The sequence below is a fragment of the Zonotrichia albicollis genome, chromosome 19 (assembly GCF_047830755.1).
Source record: "Zonotrichia albicollis isolate bZonAlb1 chromosome 19, bZonAlb1.hap1, whole genome shotgun sequence".
In the NCBI taxonomy this organism is placed as follows: domain Eukaryota; kingdom Metazoa; phylum Chordata; class Aves; order Passeriformes; family Passerellidae; genus Zonotrichia; species Zonotrichia albicollis.
In genome coordinates, this window is record NC_133837.1 from 2,315,149 (window position 1) to 2,332,753 (window position 17,605).

At 54.4% G+C, this 17,605-nt stretch overlaps 2 protein-coding genes across 2 annotated transcripts; both read right to left on the reverse strand.

The window, feature by feature from the left end:
- Positions 1-693: 693 nt before the first annotated feature.
- Positions 694-5,725, reverse strand: LOC102075087 (Golgi apparatus membrane protein TVP23 homolog B). Its single transcript, XM_074554953.1, has 7 exons — positions 5,573-5,725; positions 4,339-4,421; positions 4,028-4,172; positions 3,512-3,601; positions 2,816-2,947; positions 2,608-2,736; positions 694-1,938 (listed from the first exon to the last, which is right to left on the reverse strand). Exons 1-7 carry the CDS (start codon positions 5,573-5,575, stop codon positions 1,906-1,908), a joined length of 615 nt encoding a protein of 204 aa, XP_074411054.1. The 5' UTR covers positions 5,576-5,725; the 3' UTR covers positions 694-1,905.
- A 1,777-nt stretch (positions 5,726-7,502) lies between these two features.
- On the reverse strand, positions 7,503-15,609 carry LOC102074909 (F-box/WD repeat-containing protein 10). The gene is made up of 11 exons (XM_074554952.1): positions 15,516-15,609; positions 15,297-15,424; positions 14,291-14,419; positions 13,721-13,833; positions 13,143-13,340; positions 12,741-12,862; positions 11,927-12,075; positions 11,446-11,588; positions 10,492-10,650; positions 9,425-9,633; positions 7,503-8,528 (listed from the first exon to the last, which is right to left on the reverse strand). The coding sequence occupies exons 1-11, from the start codon at positions 15,607-15,609 to the stop codon at positions 7,684-7,686; spliced, it is 2,289 nt and encodes a 762-aa protein (XP_074411053.1). The 3' UTR covers positions 7,503-7,683.
- Positions 15,610-17,605: the final 1,996 nt, after the last annotated feature.

Here is a 17,605-nt window from a genome sequence, read left to right on the forward strand (position 1 = left end):
TGATCCATGACAGGAATGCAATGAACTGCCAGTTTCTCAGAAGCCAAAAGCCTGAATGTTTGCCAAGAGCTAAAAATAACCCAAAGAAGGCTCTATTTAAAGGCACCTACTAAGAAATGCCTCTGTCCTTGGTTAAATAAACTGCAACTTCCAGAAAAGCCCTGTTTTCCAGGAGTCTGGGGGGAGCTTTGGCATCAGGTGAATAAACACCGGGTACAAAGCTTCTAACACATTTTAGAAACAGCAGCTCGTGGTTGGAGCTGTGCCAGCAGCAAACGGGCTGGCTGGGCTGGAGCAGGGAGGATTCCCACTCCCCCCTGCAGGACCTGCTGAAGGGTCTTCCCTTGGGGGTTGGATTGAATTTGGCCTCCTCACAGTGATTCCCCAGAAATGCCTGGTCCCTTGGATGGAAATGGGCACTGGAGCTCCTCTGTGTGTGTGGGACTGAGCAAGGGGCACCTCTGAGTGCCCTCCAAAGGAGAGGAGCCCTGGGGACACGACGACTTCAGCTCTGTGTGCTGACAGCTCCAGCAGCTGGGGCAGAGTTTGCCCAGGGAAAACTGCAGAGCCCTGGCTGACAGAACTGTGCCAGAGCTGCAGGAACAGTTAAAATGGACAATAAACTCCTGCTAGAGGTGCCTGACAAGGACATGGGGCAGAAATGAAGCTGAGCCATGAACCACAGGAGGGAGGTCTGGGCTGGTTAAACAAAGCAGCATTTTATTTTCAAGATTTTATAAATACATATTTACAAAAGGAAGGTATCAATCAGAATTAAACAAATGTACAGCTGCCAGTACTGCAGAGCACAGGGACAGGAACCAGGGCAATGCAACCCCACAATCCACAGCACACAGGAGTCAGAGAGAAACCATCATGTAAATTCTTCACTCACAGTCCTGACCCAGAACGTTCAGCACCTGCTGCTGTGGAAGCACAGGCTCCAGGGCAGAGCCCAGAGAGGGAGCTGAGCTGGTCCCAGGGCAGGGATGAGCTCAGACACAGCAGTGCCACCCCTGTGAGCACTGCCCCCAGCCAGGGCCCTCCCCAGCTCAGGGGCAGCACACCTTGCCAGTGCCACCCTGTGCCAGGAGCTCCCATCCCCACACCCTGCTGGCCTGAGGAGCAGCCCCATGGCCCCAGGGTCCCCTCCAGGACAGGCCACGGCCTCAGGGTGACAGGCCAGGCACACAAGGCTGCTCTCACAGCCCTGCAGCCTTCTCTGGAAACTGCTTCTTCTCTTCCCCTCTCTCCAGACAGGCCCAGGCCTGCAGGGATCTCCCAGATCCAGGGATCTGGAATGTTCTCCAGGTCTGTGAAGGCTTCAGAAACCACGGCCAGCTCACAGGTCACTTTCTGCAGCTGCCATGGGACCTCAGGGATCTTCCAGCAGCTCCACTTCCTTCAGATGCCCCTCACTGCAGTCCTCAGAGCCATTCCAGTCACACAGTGAGGGATGCAGGGCCAAAATTTCACAACTTAAACTGTAGCAACAACCTCCAAGAGCCAAAGCTGAGAGCCCACAGCTGAAAGCACCCAGGCACCAAGTGCTGAAGGAGCAGGAGAGCTCCCAAGGCTTGGCTTGTACATGGCTTTTCTGAAGAATCTCCAGCAAATTTTTTAAAACTCATCCAGAAGCTCTAAACCTCTACGAAACCCACTCAGGTTATCTTTTGATTTAAAGTTTAAGCAAATTAATTCTTGTTAATCAAACTAAAGAGAAACCTAAACACAAACTGCTAGTGGAAAAGGGAATATAAGTTGCCAGGAGTGTTAACCTCAAGTCTTGCACAATTTATTTACTTCTTTTGATTCACACCTTGTGTGCAGCTCCCAAATTGGTCAGAGCACCTTCTCTGCTGGTCACTGCTGGGAATGCAGCCTGGCTGGAGGCTCCCACCACACTCAGGATGCTGCCTGGTCCTCTGTAGCCATGGTCTGCAGGAGGCAAGATCAAAGAGGGCTGGAGAACTCTGTGAGCCACTGCTGGGATTTTGGGGCAAAACATTCATTTCTGCCAGAGCCTGAGACTGGCCTGGGTCCTGGGTAAGCCCTGCCAGGGCACAGGAATTCAGGAGAAACCAAGAAGGAGATGGGCCCAGCACAGAGTGCCAAGAGAGGTCATCAGTGTTTGAGCTTCTGACCACACTGATGGCAGCAAATATCTGTGAACCTGTGGCAGCCAAAACAACTCTGCCAGAGTCATCAACACAGCCAGAAAAGGCAGCAGTGGGGTGAACTGGGGTGGCTGTTCCTGCTGGAACATTTGTTCTCTTTCCTGCAAGGAGCAAACCGAGAGCTGAGGGAAACCAGGAGCTGCTGAAGAGCTGGGTGGGGATGGGAGAGAGCACAGAGGGCAGGGGCAGCCCTTTCAGCCTGGTGTTACTCCCAGCACAGCAGTCACACTCCAGTAACTCCCATGGCATGGACCCATGGCACCAGCCAATACCCCAGCACAGGGTGACAGCAATTAGCAGTGCTCTAAGCCTTAATTAACGGGGCTCAGGCTCCCCAGCAGCAGCGTGGGCAGGGTCCCAGTGCACAGCTCAGAACACCAACGAGCCCCTCGTGCTTTCCCCAGGGATCCCAGAGCCCTGGGGCCCTCACCTGCCGCAGGAACTGCTTCCCCAGGTAGCTGGTGGCCATGCTGGTCAGGTTCTTCCTGCTGCCAACTTTACATCTGATGTAGCCATAGAGGTTGGCTCCCTGCAGCACCACCCCCATCACCACCACTGCCTGTGACAGGAAAAGCATCAGCAGCTGCAGCCCCTGGCTCAGACAGGGCAGAGCCAGCGTGCAGCTCAGGGGCACTCACCAACCACTTCACTTTGAAGGAGAAGAGAGCACTGAAGGCAAAGATCACCCAGATCATGGGGCAGGTGATCAGGCCTAGCCAGAAAATTCGGGACTCTGCTTCAGATGAGGTCTTACCCCCTTGTGCTGGTACCTGAAACAGAAAGGAAATGGCAGTGACCAGGCTGCTCCACCCTACAGATCCCCATGTCCTTAAAATCAGGGCAGAATCCCCACACTCCCTGGGATTTCCCTCCACACAGCAGCACTGGGTGCTTCTAGGACTGATTTCCACATCACACAAAGACATCTCTACAATAGGAAGTGTTTCTACTTAAGGGAATCTTTTCAGTTTTCTCTCAGAATCACTGGAGGCAGCAGCATCAAAACCTCTTGGAATGCTCGGGGCTAGAAGGGTAATTCGGGAAAAATGACATTTCCTGCAAGGTTCAGTTACAAAGCTTAGAAACAGCCAAAGGAGTCATTTCCTACCTCCAAGCCCACAGACTTACAGTACTTATATTAAACCAAATCAGTACATCATGAGAACTTTTTAATAACTCAACAATGAAAAAGCTCATTCCCCCCAAAGCAGCCTGCACAGATCTGTGGCTGCCAGCAGAAGTTCCCTGTGCAATCTCCCCTCTCCAGCAGCACCACCCAATACCAGGGGTTCATAAAGCAGACAGGAGTACACAGTCAGAGCCAAATCACCAACCTTCCTGGCCTCAAACACCCAGTGGCTCCTGCCATCATCATCCACCTGGTTCCACCAGCGAAGGCCAACCATGAGCCGCCCTGTGACGTTCTGGAAGAGAGCAGAACCTGTGAGCTCTGGGTGCTCTGCCAAAGAACCCTCCTGCCACAGCTCAGGGCCGGGCTGCTGCTTTCCACAGTGCCTGTCTGCCTCACACTGGGAGAATGAGAGCCACAGCAAGCCATTCCTCAGAGATCCAGCAGATCTGCGGTGCTCCCGAGCTGGTAACAAAGCCTGTGCTGCCTCAAAAGGGAGCCTAACAAATGCTCTCCACTGGACCTTCCAAAGGAGCCAAGTGCACAGAGATGTCAGAGTTTATTTCATAAAGCTCTGCAATCCCCCTAGCACTTAGGAGTATTTTGAGGTATCATTTTGTGGGAGAGGCACAAATAAATGACTTTTCTGAGACATGAGCATCGCTGTCAGTTATTTTTACACAGCAAGACAAAGACAACAAAAAGCACAAGGAGAACTCACCTTTACAGCCCAGAAGTCACAGGACAGGAGGAGGATGATGGTCACCATGCAGGCAATGAAGCTGCTGGTTAGGAGCTCACAGAGCAGGTAAACAACGATGGCACTGACTCGGAAGAACAGGTGGAAAAATGATGCCACTGGGTGCCTGGAATGAAGGACAGGACAGTCACAGCTCCTGCAGACAAGTGACATTGCCAGGGTACAGGTCAGCATTGTAACATGAACCCAGTGTTCTGGAAATATGGGAAATAACTGCCTGGGAGCTGACACAAGGCAGAGACATTCCAGAAACTCCCTCTGTCACCACCAACCTTATTTTTGACTTTTTGGATCTCCTGGATGCATCATCATCTGCATCAAAGAGAGACACATCTTCAATGTCATCACTGCTGTCCTAAGGTGGGGAGCAGAGGCAAAGGGTTACAGGAGAAAAATGAAACAGTTTTCAACATCAGCCTGGGACAGTGTTCATCACCCAGAAAACCACAGAGGGACCTTGGGATCAGAATTCATTTGGGAAGAAGATGAAGATTTAACCACAAACAAGCCTACAGTGTGATCTCAGAAATGATCATTGGGGCTCGGGTTGGTGAGCTGCAGCTGGGCTGAGCCCCCGAGCTGATCACACACCCTGCTGTTCCCAGGTGTGCAAGGAGCACCTGGCCCTGGCACACCTGGCCCTGGCACACAGCCTCTGACTCGTGCTCTCCTGGCCCGGTAACACCAGCTGGGAAGTTCCAGCTTCTCCATGTTTTGCTGCTTTGGAATGTAATTTGGAGAATTGTTTACCCAGCATGTGAATTGTTTTTACTTGATGACCAACGACAGCCACCTGTGTCAAGGCTGTGAGCAGTCACAAGGTTTTATTATCATTCCTTTCCTTTCTTTTCCTTGCTAGCCTTCTGATGAAATCCTTTATTCTGTTTTTTTAGTATAGTTTTAATATATAATTTTCTTTTAATGTCATATATACCATAAAATAATAAATCAGCCTTCTGAAACATGGAGTCAAGATTCTCATCTCTTCCCTGGTCCGGGGACCCCTGTGAACACGAGCACATGTGCCAGCAGCTCAGTCGTGTCACACAGTGCCAGGCACGGCCGTGTCACACACCGTCCGTGTGACACACCGCGGGGCACCACGCGTGTCACACACCGTCCGTGTGACACACCGCGGGGCACCACGCGTGTCACACACCGCCCGTGTCACACACCGCCCGTGTCACACACCGCCGGTCACGGCCGTGGAGCCCGCAGGGCCCTTGGTATGGACGGGCGGGCCTGTCAGGGCAGGAAGCGCCTACGAGCCCCGCAGCTCGCCCGGGGCCTGTGGGAAAGGGGGTCCCGCTCCGAGATCCTATGATCCGTGCCCAGGCCCCTGCTCCGGCCCCGGTCCTGAGATACCGGTCCCGTGTCCTATGTCCCATGTCCAAGCTCCCGATTCCGATCCCGCGTCCCATACCCAAGCCTCTGATCCCAGCCCGAATGACGCTCCCGGTCCCGTGTCCCATGGCCAAGCCCCCTGTCCTGGTCCCGGTCCCGTACCATGGTCGGAGCCGCCACTTCCGCCCCGCCGCCGCGTCACAGCCGCGGACCAATCGCGGCGCGTCCAGTGACCCCGCTCGGCCGCTCCGCCCCCTGCGCGTGCGCGCTAGCGGGAGCCGGGCGCGAGACGTGGCTGGGGCGGGTCCCGCTCCCGCCAACGGCCTTGAGGGGAGAGGGAGAGGGAGAGGGAGAGGGAGGGTCCCGGGGGGGACCCTGAGGGGCCCTCAGGGGAGCGGGGGCGTTCCGCACCGACACCACCTGAGGGGGCCGGGGGGACGCTGAGGGACCGGCACCGGCTGAGGGGATCCGGGGGCTCCTGAGGGGACCCCGGGGAACCGGCAGCTCCGGAAGGTCCCGGGGGGATCCGGGGTGCTAGCGCCTGCGCGCCCACAGCTGCAGGGAGGTGCTGATGTACGGACTCCCAGTTGAACACAGCCCTGTGATCCTCCTCACGTCGTCATGGCCAAAAAGGAACCAGCCCTTCCATGGTGTTTTTCCAGCGGGCTTTATTGAGGGACGCTTTTCCCGCGGGCCGTGGCACGGTTCCATGGCCGCGGTAGGGTGGGTTTATCCCCGTTCCCTGGGAGGAACTGCCATCATCCATCGTTCCGTCCTGCCGGCACGGCCGCCTCGTGGCACGGTTCCATGGCCGCGGTAGGGTGGGTTTATCCCCGTTCCCTGGGAGGAACTGCCATCATCCATCTCTCCATCCTGCCCGGCACGGCCGCCCCCCGGCTCGGTCCCTGTGCCGCAGCCGAGAGGGTTTACTCCCGTTCCCTGGGAGGAGCTGCCATCATCCATCGCTCCGTCCTGCCGGCACGGCCGCCCCGTGGCACAGTTCCATGGTCGCAGCAGGGTGGGTTTATCCCCGTTCCTTGGGAGGAGCTGCCATCATCCATCGCTCAGTCCTGCCCGCACGGCCGCCCCCCGGCTCGGTCCCTGTGCCGCGCCAGCTGCAGCCTCCCCGCGGTCACTTTCGCTGGCTTCATCCCAGCGTTTGCGAGTCCAAGGTGGCGTTGAATTAAACAAACCAACGCTAATCACAGCTTCACTGTGGCGACAGTTTCAGAGAGTTTAATTTCAAACCAGAACAGCTGCTGAAAGCCCCTTGGCATCACCATGGGCAGAACTGGCCTCTCTCAAATCTTTGATACAACAGATCTTTGGTACACCAGCCCAGACGCTCAAAGCTAGATAAATCGCGTTTTTAAAATACTAGAAAGGCTTTTGTCATCCTGTTAAATTCTCAGCGTTATTGGAAACCACAAAATGACAGAGTAGTTGGGCTTGAAAGAAACCCTGAAGACCATCCAGTTCCACCCCCCTGCCATGGACAGGAGACCTTGCACAATCAAGTACATGTAGGCATTTATCCACAGAAATGGGGAGATTGACCCCGTTACCCCATTTTGCATTTCATAGACATGAAGTCTAAGCTGCTTCCCACAGCTCCTGGGGCTGGAGCTGTTCCTCCCCAGAGTAGCACTGGAGCTTCCCTGCTGAACCTCCCCAGGGTTCCCTCAGCTCTGTCCAGCCTGGCCGGGTCCCTCGGTTTGGCAGCACCTCTGGGGTCAGTGACACCTCAGGGCACCCTGCCCGTGGTCTGGGGCATTAATTAATGGTGATGTTAAACAAAATCAGACCCAGATCAACCCCAGTTACTGGCCTCCAAGCAGACTTTGTGCCACTGATCCATCGGATTTCAGTCCACACATCTTCAGCTTCTACACCGTAATCAATCCACAGAAGTTCTGATAAGAAGTTTTTATTATTGTTCTCACAGGATTGAGCCCATCCTGAGCTGTGCTGGTGTCAGACAGTGCCATGTTAGTAACAACAGCAGGCTTAGGGAGTTACATCCAGGAGAGGGCTCCGTCCATTCACTGCCTTGACAAATGGCTGAATATACCAACAATATTTCTTAGGAAAACTTACAGTGGAGCAGTGTTTTATACTGGTTTTTAAAACCACAGGGAGTACACTTAAATAAACTAAATATACTTAAATGTATATAAATGAATATATCTGTATTTTATACTTAAAGCCACATGGCAGACTCAGCTGGACACTAGACCCCAGGTCGTGGCTGTTGGCTAGACCTGGGGATCACCTCAGATAAATGTGTTATGCCCAAGTTCTGGAGCAGGTGTTTTCCTCTCCCCAGTGAAAGAATCCACAGGTAGGCCTTTAATTTTCCTCAGCCAGGCTTTCCTTCTGGCTCTGTCTTTGTGTTCCGTGGGCTTTGCCTGCTGTGCCTGGTGCTGAGCTGCCACAGCTGCCTCACGCAGCTCCTGCTCTGCTGTCAGGAGCCTGAGCCCACTGTCCCTGCGGGAAGTGTAGGCACAGGAGGGCTTTATTCTCCTGGGACCTCCATTCCTCATCTCTGCAGCCGTGCCAGGCGTTGGTTGGATCAGCTCTGAAGAAGCTGCGCAGAGATTGATGAGCTGATGCCTGTCTTTGGGACCAGGAGTGTCTTTCCCACGGCCACTGGGAGTTCTCCTTTTACCCAGCGAGACGCAGAGCTTGGGACGTACAACACGGGGAGCAGGGATGGAGGATTTCACAGCGGGGCTGTGCAGAGAGTTCTCCAGCCTGAGCCGCAGCAGTTTGGTTTCAAAGGGAATTGAGGTTTTTGTCATGGCCAACGAATGGCTGTGCAGCCTGGCACGCCGGATCTGGGCTGCCCGCTCCTCCTGGTGCTGCAGGGCCATCCTGGGCATGGGCAGCTGCCCGGAGCGCTGCTGCTGCTGCCGGGCTGCCCTGGCCCTGGCAGAGAGCAGGCTGGGGCTGCGGCTGCCACCGCCGGCCCTGCAGGAGCTCTGCAGCGTGCTGATGGTCAGCAGGAACTTGTCAGGGGACATGGGACTCCTTGGGTCTCTCTGGGGCAGCTCGCACTCCACAGTGGCCTCTGACTCCTCAGCTGCAGGGGAAGCAGAGCCATGTTCAGCTTCATCACCTGTAGCCAGAAACAAAGCAACACATTTGGGGTTGAGAGGCTTTCCCACACAGTGCAGAGCACAGAGTCAGAGAATCACAGAATAACTGAGTTGGGAGGGACCCACTGTGATCATCCAGAGCAGCCCTTGGCCCTGCCCAGCAATCCCACCCTGGGCATCCCTGGCAGTGCTGTCCAAAGGCCCCTGGAGCTCTGGCAGCCTCAGGGCTGTGCCCATTCCCTGGGCAGCCTGGGCAGTGCCAGCACCCTCTGGGGAAGAACCTTTCCTGATCTCAGCCTGACCCTCCCTGGCCCAGCTCCAGCCATTCCCTGGGTCCTGTCTTTTACCAAGCAGAGCATCAGTTGGCATCTGCTGGCCTGGACAGCAGGAACCTTTTCCCAGCCCATCACTTCATCTGCAATACTCAGTTTGTGGCTGGAGGATTTGTCATCACGCTGCATTGAATAGCTCTGACTAAAAACGAAATAACATCACTGTGTTACAATTGAAAAGGTGCCTGTTTCTGGGCAGTTGCCTTTCCCAGTGATGGCAGACCCTGAATGTAGGTGTTCTCTCACTTTCCCGGGTGTTTGCAATGAATAATTCAAGCCCTGAATCAGCAGCGTGTTTCCAAGCCCACCAGCTGTGCGAATATGAATACTACTACTGATTTCTGTCTTACTCAGTTGGAAAATGACAGTGCCTGTCTTGAAAAATATGTTGAAGTTACACCAAACCCTTGTAAAGAGGCAGAAAGGTTCCACAGAAGCCTAGAAAATGACAGAACCATTGAAATGGAACAGCACATCTGCTCTTGACAACAGCAGAGGGTCTGAATATTGGCTGGGCTGGAGGCAGTGGCTGCTTGGTTTGTTACTCAGTTTAGAAAAGCCAGAAAAGAAGCTCAGTGTGATACTTTTGGGTCTTCCATGGCTCTTTGGTCTCTGGCGAGATTTTGAGGACTTGTCTGCAGCTCGCTGTGGCTCTGCACTGGTGCCCTGGCGCTTCCCCTTCTGGGACCTCCTGTCCTGCTTCGGCACCTCTCTGTCAGCGGGCAGGGAATAGTCCCACGCCACCTCCTCGAACTGGAGCAGCAGCAGCCTGCTGGGGGAGTTGGTCACCACCCTGCAGGAGGGAGGGGAGAGCCATGAAAGCACAGCAATCACAGACACAGCAGGTCCTGCCTGAGGGGCTCCTGTACAACACAAACCCCAGGGCCTCCAGCAGATCCAAGATCAGCATCTGTCCTGGAAGGAGCAGCAGCAATTGACCCCATCAATCAGACACTGCACAGTTTAACTTGTGCTCTGTGTGAGTCTCTGGTGCTCTTTTCATTCAGCTCCATGGCAAAATTAATTTAAAAATAATTGGGATGAAAATTTCCAGCAGTGGACAGAGCCAGATCAGAGTAGTGCTGAAGGATGGAAGTACCTAACTACAAATACCATATTGCCAGGGACATCTAAGTGTGGATTGAAGGGCTGTGCTGGTCTGGTTGGGATGGCGTTAATTTCTTCATAGCTGCCCATTTATTGCTGTGTTTTAGAGTGTGGCCAACCCAGCACTCAAACCACAGCAATGCTTTACCCATTGCTTCCACAGTAACTGGGAGCCACCTTTAGTTAGAGGTGCAAAAGTGAATGAACCTGGAAGGATTTCTCATTATTGGCCTTTACAAAGAGGCTGTAGGTCAGAGAACAGGCAGGGTATTGGCTTGATTCTCCAACCTCCTAAGAATTTCTGAATTCAGCTTTACAGTTGGGTCTGTATCTTCAGCTGTAGAGAAATAGGAAATTGTACATTGCTGAAGAGACTAAGGAAATCTTTTCAGCCACTGTGAACTAAACCAGATTATTGAAGCAGTTAATAAATAGTGGAGCCCTTTAAAAGTTATTTGTAAGAAGGAAAACCACACAGTTCCTTAAATTTCAGTGTAATCCATAAAATCTGGGCCAGAGCCTGCTGGCAGCAGCTGTCACCCACCTGTTTCCTGCGACACAGAGAGCAGACACGGGGTCCCCGCTGCCGCCGGGCTCCAGCACTCGGAGGCAGGTGCCAGTCAGGAAGTTGAATATCCGAATGCATCCATCAGCACAGCCACTGATGACTCGGAGGTACAGGAACTCCAGGGACAGCACTTCCCTGAAAACACACCAGGCCAGTTGGCACTTCCATGGTGCTTGCACAGGGAGAAATGGTCAGCGAGCTCCTTCAGCCTGCAGGGGAAGCAGAGCTCTGGCTGCAGCATCAGCCTGCACTGAGGAGCTGATCAGGGCATTGCAAAGGTCTGACAGAGACCTCCTGGATCATTCCATGTCCAAACCAACAGCCCAGTGCATCCCCCTCTGGAAGGTGTCCCTGCCATGGCAGGGGGTTGGAATGAGGTGATCTTTAAGGTCCCTTCCAACCCAAACCATCCTGGGATTCTGTGATTCCATGCTCCCCATAGCAACCATATGGTCGTGGCCATCTGCTGCATTTGAAATTTCAGTTTTATGTCCAGGAAAATCAATGAAACCATACGATTCTCCAGTTTTCACAGTTCTAGATACAATTCAAGTCTGAGAGGATGGCGTAACACGCAGTTGGCCAGCATGAAACTGGGCCACCTCTATTCCTGCCCAGGTGATGTGACACCCTGTGGCACACAGCGGGGGATCCTTGCAATACTGGACTGTGCTCTGTCTGCCTTTAGTCATGCCTAGTTGTGATAAAGGGTTATGGATTTGCATGTCAGCTGTTCCAGGTCTTAACTGAAAATGCTGCTTGTGACCACAGGGTGCCTGACAGAGCCTTTGAGATAAAGATTGGTGCAAGTGGGGATATTTCAAATCCTCAGAATGGTAATTAAGGCATTTTCTGGTTCTGTAAGGGGCACTTTTTCTTTACAGTTTCAGTCCACTGTTGAATACAACTTGAAACACATCTGATTCCTACTTGGGATGGAAGAAAGCCATCAGGCATCTCCTGAATTTTCCCAGCATGCTCCATCCCAGGGCATATCCATCACTGCCCCCTGTGACGAGGTGCCACTGGTCAAAGGACAAGCAGAGAACTGGGCCTTGGTGCCTCTCCAATGTCTGCAAAGTAAAAACAAAAGGTGCAATACATCAGTAATGGGGATGTAAATCTGTCTGAGGTGTCCCATAGCTTTCAGGACACCAGGCTGACATGGTTTTACAGTGGTATTGTACCAGTGCCCCCCATGGATAACTGTGATTGTTTTATAGTCACTGAAATGTTGTGGGCTTGGTGCTGCTGCTGAGCTCCTGGCATGGAATTACATCCCTTTCCCATCTTTATTACATGGGATTATTTTCTTGTTTAGAAAGTCTTTGGCAAATGCAAAAACCTGTGATGAACTAGCAGAGAGTGTTGACCATTTAGCACAGAATTATCCACCCCAGAGGAAACTCACCTTGATCAGAGCCCCTGTCTCAGCACTCCAGACCTTCACCAGCCCTCGGTGGCCCCCACTGACCACGTGGGTCCCGTCCATCCTCACTGCCCCCACAGGGCTGCTGTGCATCAGGGTCCTGAGGCATTTCCCACTCTCCAGGCTCCACACTGCTAGGGCAACAAGGAGAACTAAAAATGCATCTGCCCCAGTGATGAGTTTTGGGAGTACAACATGCATTAAAAATACTATTGGATTACAGTTGCACCTTGTACCTGCAGCTCTGTGAGGAGCTGAGTGCTGGCTTAAAAACCATAATTGCATGGCAAACAATTTAAATGTGAAGTCCACAAAAAGCACATCTTTTCCACCTTTATTCTATAAGGAAACATCGGGCAAAGCTGAAAGGTGATGCCACTTGCCCAAGAGTTGGGATAGCATTACAGCCACAAAGCCATTAATTCTGAATAAAAGCAGAAATTATGAGAATTTAGTCCCTGACACAATCAGAGACTGTGTGTGCACATGTCTCCGGTGTGCCACTCTCCCCAGCCCCCTGCCCATGGTTCTGCAGTGATTCCCTGTGGCGGGGGGATCCCAGTGCTCCTGTCCCTCCCCTTTCCCCATACCATCCCCAGGTCCCAGAGCTCTCACCTTTCACACCATCCCCAGCTCCCAGTTCTCCTTTCCCCATGCCATCCCCAGCTCCTGTCCCTCATCTTTCACCACACCATCCCCAGCTCCTGTCCCTCACCTTTCCCCATGCCATCCCCAGCTCCCAGTGCTCCTGTCCCTCACCTTTCCCCATGCCATCCCCAGCTCCCAGTGCTCTCACCTTTCACCATACCATCCCCAGCTCCTGACACCAGGTGCTCCTGGTGGGAATGCAGGCAGGTGATGGTCGCATAGTGACCCGTGAAGGTTCTCACACAGGCCCCACTGTGAATATTCCAGCACCTGCAGAGAGGAGAACTTTAGATTCCTTCCATGTGGTTCCATTATTATTTCCTATTTATCGTGCCCAACTCTGCTCCCCACACCAGGTTAAAATCAGGAGCTGTTCCACTGAGGTGTCAGAGCAGTTGCAGCGGTCAGGTCAGGCTCAGCATTAACGTTGGCCCCTGTCCTTCCCTCTCCCCCCAGTGTGGCAGGCTGGGTGTCCTGGCACAGTCCCAGCTCACCTGATGCTGAGCTCCAGGCTGGCGCTGCTGAGCAGGATCCCTCTGTCCCAGCTCACCTGATGCTGAGCTCCAGGCTGGCGCTGCTGAGCAGGATCCCTCTGTCCTCGCGCAGGCACAGGGCTCTGATGAGCCCGGCATGGCCATGCAGCAGCAGCTCCTCCTTCCCTCCCGGCACTCGGAGCAGCCTCAGCCTCCTGCTGCCAGCAGCCACCCAGTGCCCACCGCTGTAGTGGGCTCTCCTTGTCCTGTCACACCTGCCAGGGACGGTGCCTGGGTGAGTTTAGCCAGCTGCAGACCTGGCTCAGCACTGCCCTGCCTTCAGCTGGGCATGTGGGCAGAGCTCTGCTGGTGAATCCTTTGCAGGGCACCGCCACAGCCCCTAAATCTGCACATCCCTTTGTATCAGGGTGGGCAGAGGGGCAAGGGCTCCTCCCAGCTCCATTTCCCTTGGGATACACCATGGATCACCAACCCTTATTCCTTTAAAAACAGCTTATCTTGACACCTTTATTTAAAAAATGGAGATTTCTTAATACTGATGCTGAGGGACCCTTCAACCATCCAGGAGGAGGATCACAGGGATCACAGCTTTCCTAGAGCTGCTCTTGGCCCCGCAGCTGGGCACTCTACTCACTGCTCCATGAGGACACGGGTCTTGTAGGGGCCACAGAACACATTCCTCTCCTCCAGCTCGATCTTGTCAGTTTTCAGTTCCCGATAGGCTTCCTGCAGACCCAAATCCTCTGTCTGATGGCAAGAGAAATAAAGAAAAGTAACTCAGAGAGGCAGGAATGCAGCATTATTCCATAGTATTGAACCTAGCAGCTCTAGGGATGAGCCCAGAGTAAGGAAAACCAGAGTGCAGCAAGACCCTGCTTAGTCCAGGGTTGTTCCCAGGCTGTGTTCTGTGACATAAATGGAAGCCCTGAGGGCTGCACCCTTTATTCTGAGGGAAGAGAGCCCTGGCCCCAGGATTGTGCCCTGGCTGGAGACACACAGGGATGAGGCAGAAGTTTGGAAATGTGTCCCCAGCTCCCTCCCTTGTGGGAAGTTGCTGAGCAAGCCCTGGTCCCTATGAACTGCTCAGGATGGGGCAATTCAAAGGCAGGAGTGGGAAAGAACAAAGCAATTCCAAGTTCACTGTGCTGTCTCCCACGAGCTGTCTCTCTCCTCCCCAAACACTGACATGCAGCATCCAACAAACCTTGGATTTACGCCTCTTCTTCTGCTCCTTGTCCTTCACTTCAGTGACCTCACCCTCATCGTTTAGCTGGGGAATTTGCACATCGACTCTTTTGGCATAGTTTGGCATGGTTTTTCTAGGACACAGCTCCTGGAATAAACCAACAGAGGCAGGAGTCACTGCAGAGCCCACGCTGGCAGGGTGTGCTGCTCCTCTCCTCGGATGCTGGGGCTCCTGCAAGGCTGAGCTGCACACTCTGCCTTCTCATTGAGACCTGGCTTACATTTAGCACTCTATCCACCTCAGGTTTAACTTCTGATGAAAAATAATTGCTTTTTATTATTTTTTTTCCACACTCTAGTCTTAAGCTTTTAATAAGCAGCAAAATTTTGAGCTCATCTCATCTTTGGCAGGCACTCGGTTGATTCAGAATCCAAACCCACTGAGATGGGAGGCTCTCAAAACACCTCAGTCAACACTCGAGATTCGTTTTTAGCCTGTGAAACCTTCCCTGAAGCCTTTTGTGAAGGCCAGCACAGAGCTGAGTCCAGACTGTCTCTTGGGGGAGGCTCCTTCACACCTGACTCTGTGGCAGGTCCTGCTGGCCAGGCCAGGCCAGTCCCAGGAGTTCTGCATTGCTGTGTTCCAGCCATGGCCCCCAGCTCCTCACAGACCCTTTGCATTTCCCTTGCCCTGTGTGGAGCATGTGGAGCTCAATCCTGAGCTGGCCTGGGAGCTGTTGTAGCTCTGCCCAACCTCCCCCACCTCTGGAAATTTTCATTGTGACCAAAGTCTGCTGTTCTGAAGAATGCTTGGACGCATTTTTAGTCTCAGGCTCTCTAAAGGAGACTGAAAGCTGTTCTTGTGACAGTGTGAAATGTCACCTGACTTTGCTCTGGAGGTGGAAGGGCCATGGCAGAGTTGGGTTGCAGCCTCTGGTACAGGAGTTCCCATTTAACAGCTTGGGCAGCACCAAACCCCTCTGGTTTTAAAGTGCACAATGATGGCAGGAGCCCAGGTGTCCCACCTGCATCTGCAGGAGGTTCTTCTGGACTGTGTTCTGACACGTCTTGTCCTCCCGGACCCGCCTGACCAGGAACGCCCAGTGACCATTCACAGCAGAGCAGGCATCCAGGGATTTCTGATCCAAAAGCCCTGGGAAGTTCAAGGGACAGGTTGGCTGATCCCCTCTGGAAACCTTTCCTTCCCCTTAGGGGAAAGCCCTGGAAAATCAGAGCAGCTTTACCCAGGATGGCCATGGACAGCTGGAATGGCAGGGCACGGGTGAAGTCCTTGGGCTGGCTGCCATCAGAGCCTGGCGGAAGCGACGCGGGAGCCATGGTGACATCTGCACCAGCTGGGGACAAAGGTGAGCTGGCCCCTGCATCGGGACCTTCCTGGCAGGGCACTCAGTGCCTTGGGGCCAAAGGCACGTTCTGGTGCTCGGCCACCCGGAAAACAGGGAATTTACAGTCTGGAAGAGCTCGAGTTTTAGTGCCACGGACAGCACCGCTGCCAGCAGTGCCCTGGGAGGGCTGCGTGGATTTTAACTCCTCCCTCTGGCTCTGTGCAAGTCACAGGAAAGCGCTGGGAGCGCTCCTGCTCGGCAGGACAGGACAGAGGCAGCCCCCAGGGGATGGGCACGGGAGGTGACAGCCCCAGGATGAGCACGGGAGGTGACAGCCCCAGGGGATGGGCACGGGAGATGACAGCCCCAGGGGAACAGCAGGGCCACTCGTGCCAAGGACATGGCCCTGCTTTGCTGAGAGCAGGGGAAAGCCTCTGCCTTCAGCCGCTCCATTTCCAGCAGCACGAGTACGGCCGGAGCCGTGACATTCAGAGGGAAAGGAAGGGATTCCTCACCCTCCTCACCCTCACCTGCCCGGGGCTCGCCTCCACCGCCACCGGCCCCGCCGCGGCAGTTACCGGAACCTCCAACCGCCCCGTGAGGCTGCCGGGAGCCCGCGGGCACAGCCCCGCAGCGGGCACAGCCGGGCACGGGCGGGGACGGGGCATGTCGAGGGATGGTGGGGTGCCAGGGGATGTCGGGGTGATGGGGATGTCGGGGTGATGGGGGATGTCAGGGTGAAGGCAGGTGCCAGGGGATATTGGGGTGCCAGGGAATATTGGGGTTCCAGGGGATGTTGGGGGATGTCAGAGTGCCAGGGGATGCCAGCAGCCCCCCCGGGATGGGCACCTGCGCTGAGAGCAGGGCACCGTGCCAGCCCCGAGCACAGCTGGGCTGGGCAATGGCACAAGTGGCTTGGAACACCCCCGGGAAGCAGAGCACGAGTGGCCTTTGGACGCCTGTTTGGTTCCAAACCCGTGTTTGGCTTTACACACAGGAGCCCAGAGGTCACCCAGCTCACAGCACAGTGCTGACCCAGGGCTCCAGCAGAGGTTGAGCAAAGGCTTTGGTCACACACGTTTTTGGCAGGCGGCTCTGCCTGACTGAGCTTCCCCTGATAAATAAAAGAGCTGATTTAATCATGTAAAGGTTACAAATGCACTCCGAGTCAGAGTAAAGGCTAGTTTTGTGCATCATTTGGGACAAGGCACTCCAGAATTAACTGGGTCCTGATGCCACCTCCCTGCAGCAGGGCACAGCCACCTCCCCCAGGGCAGGGTCCCTGCTGTCCCCTCTCCATGCTTGCAGGAGCATGCCAGCAAGGCAAATCCCACCAAAACCAGCTCTGAGACTCCTGGGAACCCCAATTTTCCCTATACCCTGAAAACCCAGGCTTTGCAGGGTCCTCAAGCCCCAGTGCTGACACAACACCTCTGCAGCACCCTCACCCCAGGCAGGGGGAATGGAGGGCTGGGAGCACAGCCCACCCTGCCTGCTCCCCTCAGGACCCCCAGGGTGACTCCAGAGCTGCACACGGAGCTGGACTGGCTCCTGGGGGCAATTCCAATATTGGTGTGCAGGAATCAGAGAAGCACAGCCCAGCAATGAGATAGCAAGGGTGTGTTTTTGGAAGGTGAGAGAATTGGAATTGTTCAGCCTGGAGAAGAGACTCCAGGGAGACCTTAGAGCCCTCTCCAGAACCTCCAGGGGCTCCTGGAGGAGAGCTGAGAGGGACTTGGGACAAAGAACTGAAGTGACAGGTCAAAGGGAGTGACTTCCAACTGCTACAGGGCAGGGTTAGATGGGACACTTGGCAGAAGTTCCTCTGTGAGTGTGCCCAGAGCAGCTGGGGCTGCCCCTGGATCCCTGCAGTGCCCAAGGCCAGGCTGGACACTGGGGCTGGGAGCGCATGGGGACAGTGGGAGGTGTCCCTGGGACAGTGGGATGTGTCCCTGCCATGGCAGGGACATTGGATTGATGCCTGGGTG